The sequence below is a fragment of the Oryctolagus cuniculus genome, chromosome 2 (genome assembly GCF_051225735.1).
Source record: "Oryctolagus cuniculus isolate XC-2025 breed Fujian yellow rabbit chromosome 2, ASM5122573v1, whole genome shotgun sequence".
NCBI classification, from domain to species: Eukaryota; Metazoa; Chordata; class Mammalia; order Lagomorpha; family Leporidae; genus Oryctolagus; species Oryctolagus cuniculus.
This window is the reverse complement of record NC_142868.1, coordinates 162,328,576-162,354,442: the sequence shown is the minus strand read 5'-3', so window position 1 is coordinate 162,354,442 and position 25,867 is coordinate 162,328,576. Positions and strand designations below refer to the sequence as shown.

At 39.1% G+C, this 25,867-nt stretch overlaps 1 protein-coding gene across 13 annotated transcripts in view; it reads right to left on the bottom strand.

Moving 5' to 3' along the window:
* The window catches only part of SRBD1 (S1 RNA binding domain 1), a 256,608-nt gene that overhangs the window by 160,006 nt on the left and 70,735 nt on the right, over positions 1-25,867 (bottom strand). For all 13 annotated transcript variants that reach the window (XR_016230405.1, XR_016230404.1, XR_016230403.1 and 10 more), the window contains 4 exons: positions 21,602-21,709; positions 14,167-14,324; positions 11,470-11,560; positions 10,599-10,706 (listed from right to left, as the gene is read on the bottom strand). Coding sequence is in view for 7 of the 13 variants with exons in the window: in XM_008254454.5 (XP_008252676.3) it covers positions 10,599-10,706; positions 11,470-11,560; positions 14,167-14,324; positions 21,602-21,709 (465 nt within the window). In the remaining 6 variants the exon portion in view is untranslated. The remainder of the gene's footprint in view (positions 1-10,598; positions 10,707-11,469; positions 11,561-14,166; positions 14,325-21,601; positions 21,710-25,867) is intronic.

The following is a 25,867-nucleotide window of genomic DNA, read 5'->3' as shown; positions in this document are numbered from 1 at the left end:
CACCCAGAACTCCAGAAAATATTTCATCTGGGCCAGAACATTAAATGATAAACATAAGCTCTCTTAGCATCATATTCTTTTAATTACATCCTACTAGCTTTCTTTCATTGATAAGTATTCTTATTTTTCAATTCACAAGTCAAAAGAGGACTTGAGCAATTCCATTCTCTCATTGCCACTGATAAGGATTATAACAAGCAGTTACAATAATCTACAAGCAATGGGATACCTTTTCTCACTCTTCCTGAAGAATATCATTAAAAGCCTTTCATGCTACTTAGCATTCGGGAAGAAGCAGGTAATGAAAGGACCCAGGCTTCGGCTTCAGTCTTCCAGTACGATTTTTGACAGATCAGTGACTCCCTTCTTAGACACAACCTTAGTCACTCACACTTGTTTCAGCTTTGCATATGTCCTTTTAACACCCTCAGTTGGAAGGGAGTCTGCAGTCAGTACACACAGGCTGATTTACTTTAAATTTCTAATCTTTTTTTTGCTGGCAAAGCCCTAGAAGTCAAGGCGCTCTATTCGGAACACAATGCAACATTTGTATATTAAACAATACAGTTAAATACACAAGTGCTAAATCAGATACAAGATATTAGTAGACATAAAAAAATTAAGGAAAATGCAAAAATAAAAATTGTTCTAAACTTGGTTTGGCAAAAACCTTTCTTGTATAACATATTATAAAACCTTCTTCTAAAACAATGAAAATAAGCATTCTTAATAGAATGTTTAAGTAATTTTATTATATTCTTTAATAGGTCTAAGAATTGCTCTACAAACCAATAACCTGAACATTTTTTGGCTTTTTTTTCCCTAGTGTAATTATTTTAAATTCTCTTTTCCATAAAATCTAGTTACCTAAAATATACCTCTGAATTGGCCTACTAGGAGCCTTTTTCCTTCCAATAATATTATAAGAAAACTCTGACGTGTTAATAATTGAAGTGTTCAGAAGGTTTTCTTGGACATGAGGAATTTTAACTGAGAAAAGTCTATCTATTAATTTTAACTTTTTCCAGAGAATTTGGAAAGGATCAAGGTTCACGATTTTACTGATAGAACACATTAGCTCAGTTCACATATCCAAATATGTTTTGAGAACTGTTGCCCTATTTTCTTTCCTTAAAAAGACCTTTCACAATTTTATAAGGTATTCTATTATATTTCTAAGAGCATCCTCAATTTTCATGAGGCTCTTTTAGGCTAGTTTTCTCTCTAAACTTTGCAATTTTAAAGGTTCAAAAGCTGAAGTTTAGAAAATAATGTTTCTCAAACTTTTCTGATCATCAATAATAATGTACTTGATTATATACATCAACAAAATATACTTTAGAGCACAACCCAATACACAATACATGTATGTAACCCGAATAAATACGCAAGTGATAATACTTGTCTACTACATGAGACACAGTCTATTTTCCAGCCTTTTCTACTTATAGTGGTTAGACACACACATGCATTTATCTACGGCTACTACCCCAGTAGAATGAAAGCATTTAGAGGGCACGTACTCCGCCTTATCATTGCTCTAATTCCCAGTGCACAGTACTGTGCCTGACACATAGTTTCAGTGCTGATTATTTGAACACATATATAAAGGGAGGTTTTTGCTATAGAAAAAGCTCGAAAGGCTTATTTGGCCAACAGCAGCAATCACCTACCTTTGTCCCATAAAATTGGTGTGTACTGGGGAGGATGGACAGGAGAAAGTTAAAAGTTGGAAGAAAAAATTCCTTTAGGAAGCTAGTTGGAAGGCTGTGACATTTCTCTTGCTGCCTCAATACCCCTGGGGAAAGGTATCCCATTCATCGCATGCCAAGTGAGAGATTTCACTGAGACCACTAGGTAAGCTTCGAATGTGCTCCCTGGAGTATATAGGAAGCTATACATGCCTTATAAAAATAAAAATAAAAAAAAAAAAGCTACCTCTGAAGGTGCAGAAGAGAAATTACCAGAATTGATAAGAAAGAAAACAGAGGGGGGCAGATTAAAAAGGAGGAGATAAATGCTAAAGATAAGTTATTGATCCTCCTTTCAGACTAATCAACAATGTATGAACCAAAGGGGCCTGCAGGAAGAAGTGTGTGGTAGGCATTAAAGAGATTCCATCCAAGAGGACTAAGTAGCAAAATGATCTAGACAAGAATGGCCTATCTGAAGCCCAGGTCTAGAGAAGAACTATAGCCTGTCTGCAAAAGAAGACATCTGCCACGTCACAGAATGCTAGTGTGGGCATTCTCAGAAAACAAAACCAAAATCAAAAACTCTTCAAAACGCCCATGAAATAAAGAATCAGCAACTGTATGTGGTCACCTGGCCTATCCCCAGACTGTAATTGGTCCCAGGCTGTAACACAGTCCCTAAGACTATGATCCTTCTCCCTTTTCTCAACTCTATAAAGACTAAAAGGTGGAGAGATTAGAAAATTTACCTAGTAATTTGGAGAACAGGAGAACAAGAAGGAAGGAAGGAAGGAGAGAGGAAGCGAACTATATACCTGCAAATCCCTATAGTGAAGTCATGTTTCCCAGTGTGAAACAACTGACATGGAATTTAACTTACATCAAGTTTGGAGCTTTGCTTACTGCACTAGAGAAGATATTTCAATTGCTGAAATGAGATTGTTCTAATGATGAAGAGTGTCTGAAAAAGGCTATGAAGCCATTCATTATTTCAGCTAAGATGAACATGAGTTCCTACAAACATGAGCTGAATAAGAAGCAAAAGTAAAAAAATAAAAAGGTTGTTCTCTCTTCTTGTTCTTTACTGAGTATAACTCACTTAATTTGACATTTACATGTATAAATACTTCTTGAATGAATGAATGTATAAATTAACTAGAACGAAATAAATAAAAACATAATGCTATCCTTTAAGTAGTGAGACTACAAATTAGCTTTTAAAAGGCAGAAAAAGACATGCTGAAGGTAAGTTATTGATCCCCCTTTCAGGGTAGGCGACGTTGTATGAACCAAATGGGCCTACGGGAAGAAGTGAGTGACAGGCATTAAAAAGATTCTGAGAGGACTCTGTATTTTCCTTGATATTTCAAAATCCCTCTTGTAGGCACACTTCAAAACAGAAAAACAAAAATAAAAACAAAATCAAGTAACTGTCAGACAGTGAAGGCTACAACATAAGCATGTTACATTAAGCATATGTATATTGATAAGACAAGAGAAGGAAGTAATTACTAACTTGAAAATGTAAATTGAAATGGTTTTAAATGCTCGTCTTCAAGTCAGTGCTGTGACACGGAGGGTTAAAAAGTCACCTGCAAAGCCAACATTTCATAAGGGAGCCAATTCCAGTCCAGGTTGTTCCACTTCAATCCAGCTCCCTACTAATGCACCTGGGAAAGCAGTGGAAGATGGTCTGAATGCTTGGAATCCTGCCACCCATGTGGGAGACCCAGAGGAGCTCCTGGCTCCTGGCTTCGGCCTGGCCCAGACCTGGTCATTGTAGCCATTTAGAGAGTGAACCAGCAGAAAGAAGATCTCTCTCTCTCTCTCCTTCTCTTTCTCTGTATCTCTGCCTTTCAAATAAATAAATAAATCATTTAAAAAAATAAATAAATGCTCATCTTCTAATTTTTTCTTTTATGGTCTATGTCTTTGGTGTCTGAAAACACCAAATTTTAAATTTAAAGGAATTTGAAACAGAAAACCAAATAGTGACTTCTGTGTCCCAGTAATATGACAGACTAGCTACCTAGATTGACCTTTTATGGAAACCAATAGATATCATGAATAATAATGTAGATCTAGCTTCTTAACTCTATCAGTAAGTTGACAAGAAAGAAATATGCAAGCTAAAAAAATATATGTAGTGAATGTGGGAACCCTGATTTCTGAAGTTCAATTTCAGCTGACAGCATTTGCCAAATCAAGGTGTATTTTCTAGCTTTTTGGACTCACAGAGCTTCACAAAACCAAAGGAAACAAAGACGAATCTCAGGTTCTACCTGGGACAGATATGAAACAGAGATTGCCCCTATCCTTCCTCAAAGAGACAAAGCTGGGCCCCCAGAGTGCTCTGTATGAGGATGAAACAGAAATAAACTCAATATACCCTCCCCACAGGACATCACAATGAAAATGGACTATCTGAAACCTTGTCACACGGTGATGTGGGGGGAATTATTGATGAGAATATGGAACTAGAATCCATCTCTCTAGTTTGTAGCCTAAATTCACACTACCTGGGTGGTCAGAAAAAAACTCAAGCTGAGAATTTAATTTAAGTGATTCCAAACCGATAGTGTATATAAGAGCCTGGCAAAAGTGAATGCAAATCCTCTGAAACAACCCACAATCAATCCAAGCCTCAATGAATTCTCATGAAAACAAGGACAGAAAAGGAAATGAGGCACCACAAACCAGAACCAGCAGCTACAACAGATAGCAAAAAGACTTGTACAGATTTTAGATACTATAATTAGCACACAAAGTGCAAAATACAATGCTTAACATGGTTAAAAAAATAAAAAATGACCTTAAAATATATTTTAAAACAGTAAAGCAATAAATACACAAATTTAAAAAAAAAACAGAACTTTCAAAAAAAAATTATAACAAATTAAAATTTAATAGCCGGTTATCAATTCTCCAGAAATTTTAGACCTAAGTAGGAGTTAAAACTATAAAGCTTCAGGAATAAAACAAGGAATATTTAGTGTCCTTGGTTTTGTCAAACATTTATTAAACAGGAAACAAAAAGCAAAAACCACACACATGTTACACACAAACTGTATTCTATCAAAATTGAAAATCTTTGTTATTCAAAAGATCTGTTAAGGAAAGGTTGGTTAGCCTAGTGGTTAAGTGTACAGTGAAGATTCTCAAGTCCACATTAGGATACCTGGGTTCAAAGTCAGCCTCTAGCTCCTGACTGCAGCTTCCTGCTACTGTATATCCAGAGAGGCAGTAGTAGCTCAAGTAGTTGCCACCCACATGGGAAACCTGGATTGACTTCCTGGCCTTTGCAGGATACAGAGTTAATCATCTGTGGTGTTCAGAGGTGGGGTCCTTGGGAGGTGATCTGATAGGATTAGGTTGTGAGGTGGAGCCCTATGACTGAATGATGGTGGCTTTATAAGGGGAGGCACAGAAGCTCACGACCTCTTGTGATGTAATACTGTGACATGCTGAGACCCTGCTGGTAAGAACACCACCACCAGATGCCAAACCACTGGAGCCACTTAGTCGAGGACACTGAACCTCCAAACCTTCCTTCAAAAGTAGTTTGCCTTGGGTGTTTCATTACAGTAACAAAAAAAAAAAAAAAACAGCTGATACAAAATCCATGCACAGTTTTTTCATGACCCATTTTCCATAAACATAAAAACCCCTTATATGCACTGATTTCAAAAAATTTTTTGCACCAAAATAAACTTTATCTCTAAATTTAATTTTCTATAAGCTTTTGAAGTACCCTCATATATGAAAACCTTCCAAAATCTGGGGGAAAAAATATGAAATCCACAACATTTCCAGTCCCAAGCATTTCAGATAAGGAATACTCATAATTCAGGTCTTGAAAAGACTTACCTGAATATAAACTTTTACATTTAATATATCAGACTTCAAATTAACATATATTTAAAGAAGTAGACTTTTAAGTAATGTGTTTAACATGAAGGAGGTAGAGTTATATAAAACAAACCCTTGATTCAAGAAAATTTCAATAAAGAAGAAATTGGATACATTACATATAAACACAAGTGCATCTGAAAGAGCCAAACCATTTCTACATTTCAATAAATGTCATCAATGCTACACAAAAGAAAACACTGTTTATAAAAGAAATAATAGGGGTGAAGGATTAGAAAATAATTGAGAAAATTATAATAATAGAAACAAATACTCAGATATTCAAAAAATAAAATAAGTGCCTATTATATGTCAGAGGATTGAAAACAGCAAATGACTGCAGCATACAGTTTAAACAAATGACATTTAATACTGCAGAATTTTTCATGCACGCTTTTAGCTGTAAACATGTAACTAACAAACCTTAGCATAGTTATATTCTGCAAATTAATTTTTTTTTCCTGTGTTAGTGATACTTGAAGCTCTGGATGACTTCCCCTTGCTTGCACAAGTATCAGAATCTGTAAAGCATTCTAAGGGTATAGAGAAAAATCAATGAGGAAAAAAAAAGTAAAAAGGCCAGGGTACACAAGGGTTTGTAAGTCAGATATGAAACATGTCAGGGTAAAGAGTGTTAGAAAGAACAGTTAAGAGGGAATGTGCTGGTAGATATGTCTGAGAAAGGTTTTTCAGGATGACTGCTGACAAGATTATAGAAACGCACATCTGTTCCAAAGGTGTAAAAATGACAGGCAAAGAAAACCTAGCGATTTCAACTTTAATGCTGGGGCCGGCACTGTGGCTTAGCAGGTAAAGCTGTCGCCTGTGGTGCGGGGATCCCATATGGGTGCTGGTTCGAGTACTGGCTGCTCTGCTTCCAATCCAGTTCTCTGCTATGGCCTGGGAAAGCAGTAGAATATGGCCCTAGCACATGGGCCCCTGCACCCAAGTGGGAAACCTGGAAGAAGCTCCTGGTTCCTGGCTTTAGATCAGCCCACCTACAGCCATTGCGAAAGATCTCTCCTTCTCTACCTCTCTGTAACTCTACCTTTCAAAAATAAATTACAATTAGATATTTGGATCACTTGAGGAATTGAAAGCACATGATAAAATATTAGCAAGGAGAGGTCTGCACTGTGGCTTAGCAGGTTAAGCCTCCACCTGCAGCACTGGCTTCCGATATAGGCACTGGTTTGTGTCCTGGCTGCTCCACTTCCAATCCAGCTCTGTGCTAACGCCCTGGGAAAGCATTAGAGGATGGCCCAAGTGCTTGGGCCCCTGCACCCATGTGGGAGACCCTGAAGAAGCTCCTGGCTCCAGGCTTCGGATCAGCCCAGCTCTGGCTATTGCAGCCATTTTAGCTCTGGCCATTGCAGCCATTGGGGAGTGAGCCAGCAGATGGAAGACCTCTATGTCTCTCCCTCTCTCTCTGTCTCTCCCTCTCTCTGTCTGTAACTCTGCCTCTCAAATAAATATTTTTAAAAATTAGCAAAGAGAATCTAAAAACACAGCAGAAGAATAATTCAGAACAAAACGAGGTCAAGTCAGAACTGCAAATATGGCTAAACTGTAGGAAATGACTACTATAATTCACCACATAGGAAGAGCATTATCTCCATGTGACTGGAGCTGGTGTTGTAGCATAGTGGGTAAAGCTACCACCTTTTATGCAGGCATCCCATATGGATGCCAGTTCATGTCTCAGCTGCTCCACTTCCAATCCAGCTCTCTGCCAATGGCCTGGGAAAAGCAGCAGAAAATGGTCCAAGTGCTTGGGCTCCTACCACCCAACTGGGAGACCCAGATGAAACTCTTACCTCCTGGCTTCAGCCTCTCCCAGTGCTAACCACTGCAGCCATCTGGGGAGTGAACCAGGAGATGAAAGATCTCTCTCTCTCTCTCTCTCTCTCTCTCTCCCTCCCTCCCTCCCTCTCTCCCTCCTTCTCCTTCTCCCGCTCCCTTTTCCTCTCTCTGTAACTTTGACTTTCAAAATAAATAAATAAATCTTTAAAATATTCCATGTGATTATAGAAAAATCCTGAGAAGGTATAACTTTATTCTTTGTACTCAATTTATAAAACTTAATAAAATAGGAATCAAGTTTTAAAATTTATTTTAATCTATTTGAAAGCCATAGAGAGAGAGATAAATCGATCTCGAGATCTTCCATCTATTGGTTCATCTCCCAAATACCTGCAATACTCAGGGCTGAACTAGACTGAAGCCAGCAGCCAGGAGTACAGAACTCCATCCGGGTCTCTAATGCATGTAGCAGGGTCCTAGGTACTTTAGCCATTACCAAATGCCTCCCAGAGTCTGCATTAGCAGGAAGCTGGATTGGAAGCTTATTAGCCAGGACTCAAATGGGCACTCCCATCTGGGATGCAGGCGTCACACCCAGCAGCTTAACCTGCGGTGCCACAGTGCCCACTCTAGTACTGTTTCTAAAACAATCAGATAAGGACTATCCCTATGCAACATTTAGTACATGTAATGGTTTAGATATGTAAGTTGGTAGAAACGAAAGGATATGTGCATTTGCAATTTTGATGGAGTTTGTAACAATTTCCAGTTCCATTATAATAGAGCATCTGTGCCCCAACAACAACACAGTATGCTATCAAATGTTTTATTTTTACCAATTTGATAGATAAAATGGTATTTTATTAAGGATTTGATTTGTATTTCTTTTATTGTAAAAAGATAAAAACATCCTTTTATATATTAAAAAGCCAGTTCAGGTTCATTTTTTACAATTTGCTCATGTTCTTTGGCCATTTTTCTAACAAGTGCTGTTTTTTCACTGTTGATTTCTAGGAGTTCTTTATATATAAAGAAAAATAACCCTCTACTTTTAATAGAAAGATATTTTTCTCTTTGTGTTTTCCTGTAGTTTTATTTATGGAATTTTGATCATATATAAAACTAGATGATGAACTGGGAGAAGTATTCACCACAAATGTGTGTGCATACACATATGTATATATATACATATATAATGATTATCAATTTGCACAAGACATTGCCTCTGATTTCACAGTAATAATTTAAATATATAGAAATTATATTTATAGTAAAAATGAATCTTATGTAAGAACACACATTAATAAACACAAACAGCATATAATTTACTAAAGCCTTGGTGTTCTGTCTTAACACTGACTACCTTACTTTTAACACACCTAAAAATCCAGTGAGGTAGGTATTCCTTCCTCCATTTTAAAGACGGTCAGTGAAGCCAAGAGAACCCAACTAACTATTATAAACTTGCCTAACTAGTAAACGATGAAAACCGAAGAGGAACTACAATTTGTGTGACTCAACAGTTCAACCTTTTTACTACTACACATTGTCTGAAGTTCAATAAAGGGTTATTCTATAAGCAAATTTAGGTGAAACTCAAGACATCTTCACTACTTAATTTCTTTTAGGATTTGAAAGTTGTCTTTATAATCACTACATATATACCCCAGATATTTACATCAAATTAATGTGAACAAGTTAAAAGGAAATTAGAGAAATTGTCTTAAACTGAATCAGCTCTGTTAGATATTTTATTGGCTTCTCAAAATGATGGGGATATGTTTGCTGTTCTCAGGATGGGGAAGATCCAGTGTGTATTCCCCAGGCCAACTTGAATAACAAGGAGAGGTAGAAGGAAAAAACTAAGGCAAACTTTTCAAACTGGTACTTGATTGAATTGTGATTCTTAGACACCTATATTTTGTCCCTGATTTCCCAATCCCCTTTGGTTACCCTGAGTTTGTTCTCACTCATTTTGACTGTTTGTAGCACATAGAATACTACACTAAACACCTGGCCACTATCTTTTGGGCTACCTAAAGGAATCCTAGAGGGGCCAGCACTGTGGTATAGTGGAGAAAGTCGCCACCTACAATGTCAGCATCCTAAATGTGTACTAGTTTCAGTTCCAACTGTTTCACTTCCAATCCAGCTCCCTCCTGGTACTCCTGGGAAAGCAGCAGAAGATGGCCCAAGTCTCTGGGCCCCTGCACCCACACAAGGGACCAGGAAGACACTCCTGGCTGACTTCAGACAGCCCAGCCCCGATCCATTGAGGACATTTGGGCAGTGGACCAGAGGATGGAAGATTTCTCCGTCTCTGTCTCTCTCTCTCTCTGGAATTCTGTCTTTCACATAAATAAATAAGTCTTAAAAAAAAAAAAAAAAAAAAAGAATCCTAGAACTCTTCCAGTACAAAGTTTTGCTTTTTGTTTTAGTTTGCTATTCATCAGCTGACTATTCTTAGTTATTAGATTTCTCACTAACTGGAGATAGCTCTTGAGTACTTTTCCCTAACTATCAGTCATTGTAACTACCCCTTGTCCCAGAATTAAGCCCTGTCGAACTTAATATTTACTGTAGTTCCAAAGAGGTAAACAAAGCTATTTTAGATCCAATGGGAAAGTGGAGAAACGATGGAGAAGGAGAGCATAACTACTACAGATGCAGAGGTAGGACTAGGAAACCGAGTTGTGCTAGTCCAAAGTTCTTCAGACGCATGCTTACATGAAATTAAACCTCTGACCAACAGACAAGTTAGAAAGCAAGATCAGAAATATTTTTAAATTCTTAATACTTACCTTGACTGAAGGGAAATGATTAATAGGCTTACTTTGGGAGAAGAAGGCTAAGCTATCTGGAGTCTATAGGTGCTAGCCTATACCATCCTACTTATGAGTTAATGAGAGTCCTCATACAATGAACAACCTGAAAAAGTCCATGAAATTGAGTAAGCCTTAACACACTGCTTCAGTAAAAGGTTCTGGGACACTGTCTGGCTCTAATCATTCCTGTCTCAAATTTCTCCAAGAGACAGACACTATTTCCTGCAAAGCTCTTACAAACAGCAAGAGGTAGTTTGGAAGACAAACAAGATATATATCTTACAAAGAGCAGAGTGAATTCATCATAAAAGGAATTTTAGAAGTTCCCATTCCTCTCCAAGGAAACAAACATTCCTAACATCCTTACCAGTAAACAACATCCAGTGGTGCAAAGTAATTTTTCATTATCAGGTCAGCAAAGTAAGCTTCTGTTTCCCGGCAGGCAGTTCCATTTCCAATCACCACTGTGCTGCAGCTTCAAAACAGAATGAGAAGCTGAATGAGTTCAAGGTATGCTTTGAAATCAACCGGTGAAAATGTCCAGAATGCACAAATACTATTAAACGATGCTCTTATTCTCTTATATATTCAAGCAACCTCTCCATACTTTCCTAAGAGAAACATCAACTTATAGAGAGTAAGACATTGCCCCTGCACTTGGTTTAAGAGGCAGTGGAGAAACATTTAACATCACACAACCCATAACATCAACTTTCTTCCTATTTAGAAGGAAACAAAATTAGACATGAGTAAGTAAACTCTGTAGCATTCTAGGTTACAATCAAGGCATTACAACTGAATTATATGATATGCTATCAATTTCTGAAGCATCTAACTACTACCACAGCCATTCTATAGATCTCAGAAGGAAGGAGGGAGGGATAGAAGGAGAGAAGAAGAAAGGCAGAGAAAACCAGGCAGGAAGGCAGGGAAGCAGGGAAGCTAGAAGACAGAATGGAAGACAGGCAAGCAGGAAGAAAGATGGGAAGGAAATCCAAGCAGAAAAATTCCATGCTCACATATGCCCACGTGCCCAGCTGTATTTGGGAAGGTGGCAGAAGGTGACAAGCATTCTCTGGAGTCTCCACATGTAGAGTTCTCCAGCAATTTGCCCCAGAATTATTGTACATGGTTCCTTCTCTCTTACTTCCCTTAATCCCTCCCTCCAAATTAGGGCCATCAAAGGTATCTCTGATTGACTGAGCCACTGTAGTACTCAAGATTACTTATTTTCATACTTGAAATTCAGCAAAAGCCTCTTTATTTTCTCTGCCTCTCGGAAGCCTTGTCCACAATGCAAGTAAACCACATCAGTATGAAGTATCTGACCTTAAAAAGAAAAAAATGAAAATAAGTCATTTTGTAAGAAATTATAAAATATAACACACCAATGATTTGGTATTTCAAAATATTTCTAAAATACTGTTACTTCCAAAGTCCCAGAGATTTGATTTTGCCACTATTAACTGCATATTATAATACCTAAAAGAGAAATGGTTTTCAATAACATAAACTGAACATTTACTATATATCAGATAATGTGATCATCTATTCTCTTTTTCAATTGTAGATATAAAATGTGTTTCTCCTATGTAATTCTTTGAGCTGCTTAATTGAGACTTAGGAGGTTTTCTATATTGCATTATACAAAATATTTATTTTTAAGTATTTTTATTTTATTTAAAATCATTTTATTTTTAAAGATTTATTTATTTATTTGAAAGGAAGAGTTATAGAGAGAGAAAGAGAGAGAAGGAGAGACAGAGAGATCTTCCATTTGCTGGTTCACTCCCTAAGTGGCCACAACAGCTGGAGCTGGGACAGGCCAAAGCCAGGAGCTTCTTCCAGGTATCTCACATGGTTGGCAGGGACCCACGCACTTGGGTCATCTTCTGCTGCTTTCCCAGACTCATTAGCAGGGAGCTGTATTGGAAATGGAATAGCTGGATGGATTGCTGGCGCACTAGGCAGCAGCTTAACTCACTACACCACAGCACTGGTACCTAAAATCATTTTAATAATTTTTTTTATTTGAGGGTAACCATCTAAAAAAAGAAATAATGAATCAAGGAACTGTCTTAGGAAGTTAGGAAAAGAGCAACAGAATAATGAAAAAACAAAGAAAATGATGAAGTTAATAAGAAAAAATTAATGAAATAGAAAGTGTATATAAGGGCCGGCGCTGTGGTGCAGCGAGTAAAACTGCCACCTGCAGCGCTGGCATCCCATGTGGATGCCAGTTCAAGTTCCAGCTGCTCCACTTCGATCCAGCTCTCTGTTATGGCCTGAGAAAGCAGTAGAAGATGGCTCAAGTTCTTGGACCCCTGCACCGGTGTGCGAGACCCAGAAGAAGCTCCTGACTCCTGACTCTCTCTCTCTCTCTCTGCCTCTGCCTCTCCTTCTCCCTCTGTGTAACACTTTCAAATAAAATAAATAAATCTTAAAAAAGAAAAAAATATATAACAGGAAGGATCAACAAAGTTTAAAGTTAAAAATTACTTATAAGAAAAAAAAAAGAGCAGGAGTTTGGAACAGTGGTTTAGACATTGTTTGGGACATGTGCATCCAGTAATAGAGATCCTGGGTTCAGGTCCCATCTCTACATTTGATTCTAGCCTCCTGATAATGTGCACCCTGGGAGGAAGTAGGCTCTTGCTCCCTGCCACCCATGTGAGAGACCCGAATTGAGTTCCAGGCTCCTGGCTTCAGCCTGGCCCAGTTCTGGCTGTTGTGGGTATATGGGGAGTAAGTCAGCAAATGGAAGAGCTCTGTCAATCTCTCTCTCTCTCTCTACCATTCAAATAAACTTAAAAAAACTTAAAAAGAAAAGACAGAAGACACAAATCATATTAGAAATGAAAAGGAGGCCGGCGCCTTGGCTCACTAGGCTAATACTCCGCCTGCGGTGCCGGCACTCCGGGTTCTAGTCCCGGTCGGGGTGCCAGATTCTGTCCCGGTTGCCCCTCTTCCAGTCCAGCTCTCTGCTGTGGCCCAAGAAGGCAGTGGAGGATGGCCCAGGTCCTTGGGCCCTGCACCTGCATGGGAGACCAGGAGGAAGCACCTGGCTCCTGGCTTTGGATTGGCACAGTGCGCCGGCCGCAACGCGCCAGCCATAGTGGCCACTTGGGGGGGTGAACCAATGGAAAAGGAAGACCTTTCTCTCTCTCTCTCTCTCTCTCTCTCACTGTCTAACTCTGCCTGTCAAAAAAAAAAAAAAAAAAAAAAAAAGAAAAGAAAAGGAGATACACTAGAGATCGACCATAGATTAAAAGAGATAGAGACTATAATAAATACCTTCATATCAATCTAGATTAAATGATGAAATGGTTAAATACTAGAAAAATCTTACCAAAACAGATGGCAGAAACATGTGTGTGTGCATAAAATTTTAAAAAGTTTTTTTTTTCCTATTTATTTGACAGATAAAGTTATAGACAGTGAGAGAGAGACAGGGAGACAGGTCTTCCTTCTGTTGGTTCACTCCCCAAATGGCTGCCACGGCCGGCACTGAGCTGATCCGAAGCCAGGAGCCAGGTGCTTCTTCCCAGTCTAACGACTGAAAACTAATGTAGCAACTTATCCAGAAGAGAGTTATCATGACCCAGTTGGTTTATCTAAGGAAAGTAAGTATGACTAAATGTTTTTTTCAAAAATCTAATAATATAATTCATGACAGTAACATAGTAAAGGATAAATCTATATGACCTCTCAATATATGCAAGAAAAGAAATAATAAATATACTGCCCACTCACTGTAAAAATGAGTACCATTAAAAGACATCAAAACCAAAATCCCATTGTGTATCCATAGCACATAAACAGGAAACAAGATATCCTCACAGAAGCCAAAGGAGAAAGGAGCAGGGGAACAATGCGAAAACAGCTAGCTACATGCATCAGGACTTGTGTAGGACGGAAGGTGAAAGACGACTTACTGGTAGGAGAAATTATAGCTAATTTGCAGCCATGTTTGTACCCAGGATCCACTCCCATCAAAGTACGTCCTGGAACAGGGCTTGTTAAAAGAAGCTGACGAAGGTTCCGTCCAAACATCATTACTGATTCCTTCTCTGCATCGGAAGTCAGTTTGGCTCTTCAAAAATATAAAAAGAAAAGAATTACTGAGTTTTTTCATTTATCCAAGTTTTCTTTCCAGAAAAAGAGAATTTATTTTGTATAGTCGGTCCTTGCAGGAACATTTATTATAACAAAATGACATAGTAGAAAAGCAACATATAATAAAATTATATTGTCTATTTTTTGTTAATCCCTGTAACACATGGCACCACAAACAATTCTGAAGTAAACCTTATGAGCTTGTCATTTCTACACTTCTTCTCTATATGGTCTCCATCATACACAAAATCTATAGGTATAAGAGTGAGTGAGTGTATGAGCGTGTGTGTGTACACATGTGTGTATGACAGAGAATATACAGATTTGGATGTCAAATTGAAGTGTATCAACTGATTAAAAAATACAAACAGGACGGCACCGCGGCTCACTAGGCTAATCCTCCTCCTGTGACACCAGCACACCGGGTTCTAGTTCTGGTCGGGGCGCTGGATTCTGTCCCGGTTGTTCCTCTTCCAGGCCAGCTCTCTGCTGTGGCCCAGGAGTGCAGTGCAGGATGGCCCAAGTGCTTGGGCCCTGCACCCGCATGGGAGACCAGGAGGAAGCACCTGGCTCCTGGCTTCGGATTGGCACAGCACGCTGGCCTTGGCGGCCATTTGGGGGGTGAACCAATGGAAGGAAGGAAGACCTTTCTCTCTGTCTCTCTCTCTCTCTCTCTCACTGTCTAACTCTGCCTGTCAAAAAAAAAAAAAAAAAAACAAACAGATTAAATGGCAAATTTTCTAATCACAAGCCTCCTCCAATAACATCAAGTTTCACACCTCACATCTTTGATATAAGCTCTAGATTCTTTGACTCCCTTGCAATGGAGACTGAAGAGTGCAACACAACAAGGTTTACTGGGGGCTGATGCTCAAACACAAGAGAAACACCATGGTGGATGAGGATCCACTAACTGGCTCAATGAGAGGAGGTGGACAGCGGTTTTTAGCAGCACACCCTTGGGATACAGCACTTTAGTCTGCTCCCAGCTCAGTGTTCTGGCTTGCCCTCTTCAGCACAGAGTACCTGTGTGTTCTGTTGTTGTTTTACATTAAGACACACTCAAAATCACAGTGTGGCTCACTACTGCCACCACAAGAAGGTCACAATTCAGTTGCATTAGGCTGCTTGGCACAAGTGCACAGGCAGTAGGTGGGGTCTTTTGTCGTCAGAGTGTGTACACTCCTTGCTCCTGATTGGTTTGGAGCTAAGTGGAGCAGGCTGTGCTCTGTCAGAGACAGACATATGTTAGGGTGGGAGAGGAATACATATCAGGTCAAGAGTGCTCAATTTTGTGACTCCTTCCAGCCTGTCTCACCTTCACCTGCAATTACACCTTCTCACCCTAATCCACTCTCCACATCTACTCCTTTGTCATTCACACAGTAAGGTGACATGACCACAGATACTAACAGATGATCCCAAACCATGCCTTAAAGAACTTCCCAATTTAATTAAAAAAACTTACTAAAAGTCTACTTTTAAGACTTCCTAGGATAAAAATATGTTCTATAATGGGTTTGAAGGCATTAAACCACTCATCTCCTTAAAAGTTCTCAATGTATTATCTCCCAAAACTCACAATAAAACTTTTGTCTTCTCAATTAGACTAGGTAAAAAAAATGCACACCGCTGGTTATAAGAAAATTGACAGTAGAAATGAAATTCAAAGCCCATTTCATATAATTACTGAGGGAGAATTGCTTTCCTATGTAAAGATGCATTTAGCCAACTAAGATTTGCTGGCTTAATTCAGTTTCTTAAGGTTTTTGTGGTTCTACCTGCATTCAAGTAAGAAATAAAGTATCATGGTAGCTATTTTTAAATATTCACTTTTAAATTTATTGTCACTCTTACATAAGATGCCATAGTACGTGTAAGATACACAACTGAAAAGACAAGACCTCTCCCCCTTTAGACCGTTACCTGGTGAAAAAACAGAAAAATAAACACCCAAGTCTCAAACAATGGTAAGTGCTATGTTAATGAGAACCCACAGAGGGATAGACAAACCAGAAAAACTTTCTGGAAGAGATGTCTTCTCAGGTAATTCAAGAATGAAAAGGAATAGAGTTAAGCAAAGGAAGGAACTAGGGACAATACATGAGGGGCAGGAATAAGATACCCCAGACAGTGGAAGCAAGTAACTTCACATGCTAAAGTAAGACAGGGATTCTCAAAAAGTTCATGGAATATGGCTGATAAGCAATATCAATGCATGCATTTCCAAAGTGTTTGCACTACAATAACCTAATCTTTTAATTCCTTTTGAAATTCCTTTGTAGCCAGACATAAAAGCTGCAGAAGCAAGAAAAAAAATGAAAAATGGTCATGCATAGTCTTCTTCTTTTTTTTTTTTTTTTTTTTTTTGACAGGCAGAGTGGACAGTGAGAGAGAGAGACAGAGAGAAAGGTCTTCCTTTTTTGCTGTTGGTTCACCCTCCAATGGCCGCCGCGGCCTGCGCGCTGCAGCCGGTGCATCGTGCTGATCTGAAGTCAGGAGCCAGGTGCTTCTCCTGGTCTCCAGCACTGTGGCGCAGCGAGTAAAGACACCGCCTGCAGTGCCAGCATCCCATATGGGCAACGGTTCTAGTCCCAGCTGCTTCACTTCTGATCCAGCTCTCTGCTACGGCCTGGGAAAGCAAAAGATGGCCCAGGTACTTGGACCATTGCATCCACGTAGGAGAACCAGAGGAAGCTCCAGGCTCCTGGCTTCGGATTGGCCCGGCTAAAGCTATTGCAGCTGTTTGAGGAGTAAACTAGCTGATGGAAGACCTCTCTCCCTCCCTCTCTCTCTCTCTCTCTCTCCTTCTCCCTCTCCCCACCTTCTGCCTCTGTAACTCTGCCTTTCAAATAAATAAATACATCTTTTTTTTTTTTAAATAATGATGTGCAGCTCAATTCACAATAGCTAAGATATGGAATCAACCAAGATGTCTGTCAATTGAAGACTAGAAAAAGAAATTATGGTATATGTACACCATGGAATACTACACAGCAGTTAACAAAATGAAATTCTGTCATTTGAAACAAAATGGATGCAACTGGAAAACATACTTTATCTTAATGGGAATGGCTTATTTCACTAAGTATGTTTTCCAGTTGCATGAAATAAGCCATTCCCATAGTGAAATAAGCCATTCCCATTAAGATAAATACCGTATGTTCTCCCTGATCTGTGATAACAGAATATATAATGGGTAATCTATAGAAGTGAAATTGACACTTTGAGACATCATAATTCTGAACAGCCCTTGTCTTGACTGTTGAGGAACAGTTTTTTGTTTTCCATACTATTTGTTGAACACTTTTTTTAGTGTAGGGTTAATTGCATGTGTATAAAGTTAATTGAAAATAGATCTTAGTAAAAAATAAGAATGGGAATAGGAAAAGGAGGTGGAAGAAGGATGGAAGAGTGAGTGGGAAGAATCACTATATTCCTAAAGTTGTATTTATGAAAAGCATGAAGTTTGTATTTCTTAAATAAAAAGTTTCTGTAGGAAAATAAAAAGAAATAAAAATGAACTCTTGCAGCTAAAAAATAAATAAAATAAAAATAAATCCATTAATCCTCACAACAACAACAATAAAAAAGTAAAACAGATCTTTGTTAAAAATAAGAATGGGAATAGGAGAGAGAGGAGGAGGAAGGGTGGGAGTATGGGAAGGAGAGAGGGTAGAGTGGGAAGAATCACTATGTTCCTAAATTTGTCTATTTGAAATGCATGAAGTTTATATACTTTAAATAAAAGGTTTCTAGGCAAAATAAATAAATAATAATAATAAAGTTATCAATCACATCCTTCTGATGGCTTTTTTGTATTATCCTGAGCAAGCCAGACAGGATCACCATTCCAGCCTTCTCACGGGTTGGGTCCCCACCCTCTGACTGATTGTTAGCTGCTGTTCTGTTCCTCCCCACAAAATTGTGCTCAATAGACTCAACCTTCAGTTTCTCAGGTCTGTCTCTCATGGTTGGAGCTCTCCTCCTGGCTGCTGCGGAGGAGGTTTATGACTTAAAGAAATCTTGCTTTGCTCTCTGCCTTGTCCACAGGGAAATTCTTTCATGTGAAACAAGAACCAAGGTCACCTTTTGTCATTGCTGTTTTAACAGTAATAGCAGGTAAAGGCATAGCCTGAGATGCCATCACCACATATGGATGCCAGTTCCTGTCCTGGCTGCTCTACTTCCCGTGCAGCTCCCTGCTAATGGCCTGGGAAAAACAGCAGAAGATGGAGTACTAGGACCCCTGCCACCCATGTAGATCTGGATAAAGCTCTTGGCTCCTGGCTATACTGTGGCCATCTAGGGAGTAAACCAGCAGATCAAAGATCTCTCTGTAACTCTTTCAAATAAGTAAGTAAAACTTTAAAAAAATCAAAATTTAAAAAATTACGTTCTGAACTAAGATTACAGCAATAAAAAGAAAAACTCAACACATGATAAAATACAGTAAAATAGGTAAGACTTGGTAACTGACAAGGCAAGATTGAGGAGAAATGGGTATGAAAAATGACACATGGATGAATGATCATGGCAGAAACAGAAACAAGAAATGCAGAAGTAGGTTTTGCATAATATATAGTTAACTGAATAAAATGACTATAAAATAATATAGTTTGTATGATTTCTTTTAGTGCACATACATAAATGCAGAAAAGTGTGGGTTAATAAGGATTATGCTTAAATACTTAAATTATGTGATTTTTCCCCCTCATGCCTTACTGATTCGTTAAATTTCTCTACAATTAGACAAATTTCTTTTGAATTAGGGAAATATTTTTCTTAAAAAAACCTACAAAGCATTTCTGCCTCTCAACTGCTGTTTAGGTAAGTCAGTCTGTCAAGAGACACATCTGTAGACAATGTCTGCAAACTAACTTACAAACTGAAATAAGGTATTTTATTTTTAACCACAGGCGTTTTTTAAAAATGAAAGAATTCCTGCATGCCCACTGTTAATGGAAATCAGAAAAGGAGTATAAATTAAATACTCCCATACCAAACTGCATACATTGCATCTTAATGAACTTATATGCAGAAATGTCAGAAGCAACACAGGACATTCCAGGCAACATGAGAAAACAAAGAAAAACACTGCAAAAAGAAATTGACATTTCAAATAATGTTTTTTCCTTCTTCAAGAACAGAATTCCTATTTTCAAAGTTTATGCATTACCACTTAAAAACAAGAGATGATATTTTACACTGACATGAAATGAAATAGAATTACAGAAGGAAAAATATTTTGGAGGGACATCTAGGCTAAAAACTATGAAAACCAGACTAAATGACTTTGATAATAAGATACTGGACAGTGGGGTTATCTTTTTATTTTTTTTTTCCCCAAGAGGTAGATAGAGAGAACTCCCACTGGTTGGTTCACTTGTGCAACTGCCCACAACAACCCCAGGCTGTGGGCCAATACTAGGAGCAGAGAACTCAATCTACCATGTGAATGGTAGGAACCCAACTAGTTGAGCCTGCTGCCTCCTAGGGTGTGTATCAACAGGAAGCTAGAATCAAAAGCAGAGCAAGGACTTGAACCTAGGCACTCCAATGTTGAGATGTGGGTGTCCCAACCAGTGCCTTAATCACCAGGCCAAACTCCCACCACAGTGTGTGTCTTTTTAATACTACTAGCTCACTTCCTACTTAGAACACCTCTGAACTCAATGGTTAAGTCCAGCAAAAGAGAAAATATCACATAGGTTTTTAGGAATTCTAGTGAGGTTGAAGAGATGAATAGAAATGTACATTCCCTAGGTGACCTTGCTAAAACTTTTCAACTTTATCACTCTTTGACCTTCTACTAGTTCACTTACATGGTTCATGGTTTTGTTAGGATTTATTTATTTATTTCAAAGGCAGATTACAGAGAGAGGGAGAAAGGGATCTATCATCCACTGGTTCATTCCCCAAATGGCCACTAAGGCCAAGTCTGGGACAGGGCAAAGCCAGGAGCCTGGGGCTTCATCCAGGTCTCCCACGTGGGTACAGAGGCTCAGGGCCCTCTGAACTTTGGCCATCTTCTGCTGCTTTCCCAGGCATATTAGCAGAAGGCTGGATCAGAAGTAAAGCAGTCAGGACTCAAACCAGCACCCATATGGGATACCAGCATCACAGATGGTAGTTCAACTTGTTACGCCATAACACCAGCCCCATTAACATGGTTATTTTAATTATCTCCTAATATTTGCTCATCATTGCTAATAATTCTTTACCCAAACAACTCCCATTTGGAGTTTAAAACACATATATTAGCTTTTCCTCTTCACAGCAATAAATTCTTTTTTGTTAAAGATTTATTTATTGGGGCCAGTGCTGTGGCGCAGCAGGTTAAAGCCCTTGCCTGAAGCACTGGCATCCCATATGGGTGCCGATTCTAGTCCCAGCTGCTCCACTTCCAATCCAGCTCTCTACTATTGCCTAGGAAAGCAGCAGAGGATGGCCCAAGCCCTTGGGCCCTTGCACTCACGTGGGAGACCCAGAAGGAGCTCCTGGCTCCTGGCTTCGGATTGACACAGCTCCGGCTGTTGTGGTCATCTGGGGAGTGAGCCAGCGGATGGAAGACCTCTCTCTGTGTCTCTACCAATCTCTGTAACTCTGTCTTTCAAATAAATAAAATAAATCTTAAAAAAAAAGATTTATTTATTTATTTAAGAGGCAGTTACAGAGAGAAAGGCCTTCCATCTGCTGGTTCACTCCCCAAATGGCCACACAGCTGCAGCTGGGGTAGATTGGAGAAGCAGTAGCTGGGACATGAACCAGTGCCCATATGGGATTCTGGCACCACAGGCAGAGGCTTAGTCTGAGCCACAGTGTCGGCCCCCATAGCAATAAATTCTTTATATTCTACAACGACTTCCTTTCTTTGGCTCTCTTACCTCCAAGAACTGCCTCCAACTAATTTCTCCATTAAATTCTGTTTGTTTCTTCCAAGCCAAATCTATAATTAATAAAACCATTTGTTTGGTTTTATTGTCAAATTGCAAAACTAGTACTTAGAATTGGAAGACACAGACATTAAGTGGTCAAGGTTTAGACAGTCTATCACAATTAAGAATCATTTTATGATATACTCAAATACCTCTACAGATAGAAATCAAGAGTTAAATTTAAGACTATGATTCTGATTGAGTTCTCTGGAGTGTTTAATCAATCATGCTTTAACAGGATGTAGTATGTGCTTTAATAGGACCAGTATCATGCAAAATAAACAGTATTAGAAGTTAAACAAGAAAATATGTATACCTGAACTCTCTACAGAGAAGAGGATAAATAAGGCGTTTAAAGGAATCATCCAGTGAACTATGTAAAATCTTCATTAACTCTGGTCTTGCAAAGCCACGTGGCCTCCACCTGTAAAAAAGTAAAGTTCATACTGAAATTGATGTAACAATAAGACCATGAATGGAATCCTGCAAGAGTGGTGTGCAAGAAAATCCTCACTGAAGCCAAAGTAACATAATATGTGAGAAGAGGTCATGGTATCTGGAAATTGTTCCTGTAACATCTGGAGTTTTATTTTTTAAAACCTGGTAAACATAGTCAGACACAAAATTTAATGCAAAAACATTCTCTTCCGGGAAGAGACTCCAAAGTATTATCAACAACGGCAAAAATCCCAAGACATAAGTAAATCGCCATAAAATTATTACAACATTGCTACAGACTGAATTGTGTCCCTTCTCAAATTCATACAGTAAATGTCAACTGCTAATGTGATAGTCTTAGAAGGTAATCAGATTTAGACAAGGTTATGATACCAGAGACCACATTCTCTCTCTGTGTCCCTGCCTCCACCATGTGATGACATAGGAAGATGAGCCCTAACCAGGAAATGAATCAACTGACTCCTTGACCTTCAACCTTTCAGCTTATAGAACTATGAGAAAGTGAATTTCTGTTGTGTAAGCCATCTAGTTTACAGCATTTTGAGATGGCAGCTCAAGCTATGACAAGTACTACATCCTTCTTTTCTCATTTCTTTATCTCTTACTGAGAAACAAAGGAGAATTAACAAAGGAAAAACTCCACTGTAACACAAGCTTCTTGCCATTCTCAACTAGAACTTACTCTATTGTTCAGGCACACCAAGCAGCATACATACCATGGAATATGTAAGTGCCTCAGAACCAACTGTCGGCAGATACTAGAGAAAGAATATGAGAGAAAAATACAAGCTAAACAGGACAAGTTCAGCCCTAACCTTTCTGTGTTTTGATCCAGCATCTCTATCTTTGCCCTTCAGGGGTTCTCAAAAATACTGATGGTTTAAAATATTAATGTATTCTAATGAAAAATTAATATATTATCTCTAAGGATATCCTATCTCTTCTACTTATCTCAGGCTAGGAAATAAACTGAACTAGGGACAAGCTTTTAAGCATGTCTGATGTGCTGTAGCAAAAGTTATGTAATACTAATTGAAACACTTTCATAGAAGAGTGTTACCTGAGCAACATACCGTTTGTGCTCTTTTATTTCAATGAAGATGCTTTTAGGCAGGGCATACATCCTTCCTTCCATTCAAATCCCTGCTATTCCCTACTGTCATCTTTATTTTAGAGATGTAGAATGGTGAGCAAAAGGATATTAGGTAAGTTCTATTCTCAGTGGGAAAAACTTTAACAAAAGTATGCATGAATAAAGTAAAATCAGAGTGGGCATTTTGCCTAGTGGTTAAGATGCCCATGACTCATATCAGTGTGCCTGGATTCAATTCCTGACTCCCACCCTGTCCTCTTACTTCCTGCTAATGCAGACCTTGCAAGGCAATGTTGATAGTCCCAGTAAACAGGTTCCCACCACCCAGGTGGAAGATCCTGATTGATTTCCCGGCTGCCAGCTTTGGCCCACCCCAGTCCCAGCCATTGCAGGCATTTGAGGAGTAAACCAGCAAAAGGAGCTCTCTTTGTGTCTCAAATTTTTAAAAAAGGAAAATCAGAAATAATGTAAAACATAAAGATAAGGAAAACTCAAAAACAATGATGCTTAATAGCATAACATATTAGTTAAAAAGAAGATCTGAGCCAGATTACCTTGACTCAAATTCTGCTTTACTACTTTCTTGGGAGATATACTTGACCACCCCTGTGAAATGAGAGCAAGAGTATCTACCTCATGGAGTTGTGGTGAGTTCACACACAGACTTAACATGGTGCCCAGCACATTACCTGTAAGAATTTGCTGCAGATACTGCTTCATTACCATCATTAAGTCAGGGAATGCAGTGTCAAGAATGAATTCCCAGAAGAAGCATCTGAGACAGGTTCTAAAACTGCTCAACAGGCTAATCCTCCACCTAGCGGCGCCGACACACCAGGTTCTAGTCCCGGTCGGGGCGCCAGATTCTGTCCCAGTTGCCCCTCTTCCAGGCCAGCTTTCTGCTGTAGCCAGGGAGTGCAGTGGAGGATGGCGCAAGTACTTGGGCCCTGCACCCCATGGGAGACCAGGAGAAGCACCTGGCTCCTGCCATCGGATCAGTGCGGTGCGCCAGCTGCAGTGCGCTGGCCGCGGCGGCCATTGGAGGGTGAACCAACGTCAAAGGAAGACCTTTCTCTCTGTCTCTCTCTCACACTATCTATTCTGCCTGTCCAAAAAAAAAAAAAAACCACCAAATGCATTATGGCTCACCAAGCAAAACAAAGGAACGTGAGTGTTCCAAGAAAAAACCATAGCATATATAAAAGTTCAGAAGCATGAAAGAGCATGATAAATTCAAGTAACTACGAACGGATTAGTGCTGGTAGGGCACAATGTGACTGTGTCAAGTGTGGGGAAAACAAAGTAAAAAATACAATAATGACAAGATTACAAAGAGTTTTATAAATCACGGCAAGAGTTTGGCCAGTTAGGAAACAGAACATAGTACTGGGTCATGGCACAATTTGGTAGGAAGATAGCCCTTAGAAGCAGGAAGACCCTATGGAAGTGGCTTTTCTTAACTGTACAGTAGCTCCTTCCCCTTCACCCATGGATTTGCTTTCCATAGTTCACTCACTCAGGGTCAACCATGGTTTGAAAACATTACTATAACGCAATGAGGAATTAAGATATTTTAAGAAATAGCATATTCACATAATTTTATCACAATATGTTATTATAACTAACCCATCTTATTATTGTTGTTGTTACTCTCTTATTGTGCCTAATTTACAAACCAAGTTTTATTATAGGTATTTATATAGAGGAAAAAACATAATATATGGTATTTCAAAAAGTTCATGGATAGGGCATCCCTTTAGCCTAGTGGCTATATACCAGATCAGAGTACCTGGGTTTAACTCCTGGCTCTGAATCCTGACTCCAACTTCCTGCCAAGGCAGACCCTGTGAGGCAGAAGTGTTGTCTCAAATAATTGAGTTCCAGCCACCCACGTGGGAAACCAGGGCTGAGTTCTCAGCTTCTGGCTCTAGCCCTGTCCCAGCCCCAGCCACTGCAGATGGGAGTTTCCTCTCTCTCTCTTATACTAATAATTTTCCATGAACCTCTGTATATATAAGGTCCAATATTATCTACAGTTTCAGGCATTCACTGGGCAATCTTCCAATGGATAAGAAAAAACTACTACATATATCTGATAACTTTCAGGTCATTCACTTTTACTCTCAACCAAAATTTCCCCATTGCTCACAGGAAAATGCCAGAAAGTCTATTCCTTACTCATATTCTCCTGAAACTTCAGTAATATTCTTCAAACCTCAAGGTCCTCATTTGGCTTGGACTCCTCTGCTCCCCTCCATGGAACCGAAGGGTGTAGCTCTATTTTATATTTGAGGACACCTCAATTATACTCATTCAGCTGACCATTAGAGCATCAGACCCAGCCCTGAAAGACAACAGCTATTTCTATATCCTACAGCATAGAAACTCTTTTTTTGTTCCTTAAGCTACAACAATTTCTGTCCCTGCACTGACTTCTTGGGATGTATTCATGGCACTTAGCATCTTCAGGGAACTGAAATAGTATAAGGAATTAAGAGACTTTTTTTCACTTACTATTATTATAGCTAAGGAGACATTTATGGCTCAGAGAAAGAGCCAGGCAACATCCTCCTGCAAAGCTACCTCTAAAAACTCCCATGGCCCACAACCTGAAATCACTATTAAAAAAAGCAAAGTTGCCATCAAGACCCAACACTGGCCAAAAAAAATAAAATATAGCTGCTGTGTCTTTACAATGATCTATCACCACTGCTGACATCTCCCATCGTGCACCTGACACAAGGATACTTCTGAAACTTCCTAAAAAGGCTAGGAAATGGTCTGTTACCAAATTCCTGGGAGTCTCCATCCTTTCCTGGAAAAAACTGCCCAAAGCACCACCTCCCACACATCAACATCACATAAAGGGATGCTGATCACAAACTTCAGGGGTTGCAGCTCACTCTAGAGCATGCCAGTATTCCCTGTTAGTGTGTACTGTCATTTCACTAATAAATCATATTCCTCTGCTAATCTTCATCTACATCTTCTCTTCTAATTCTTTTTCACAGCAGAAACAAGAACCTTGAG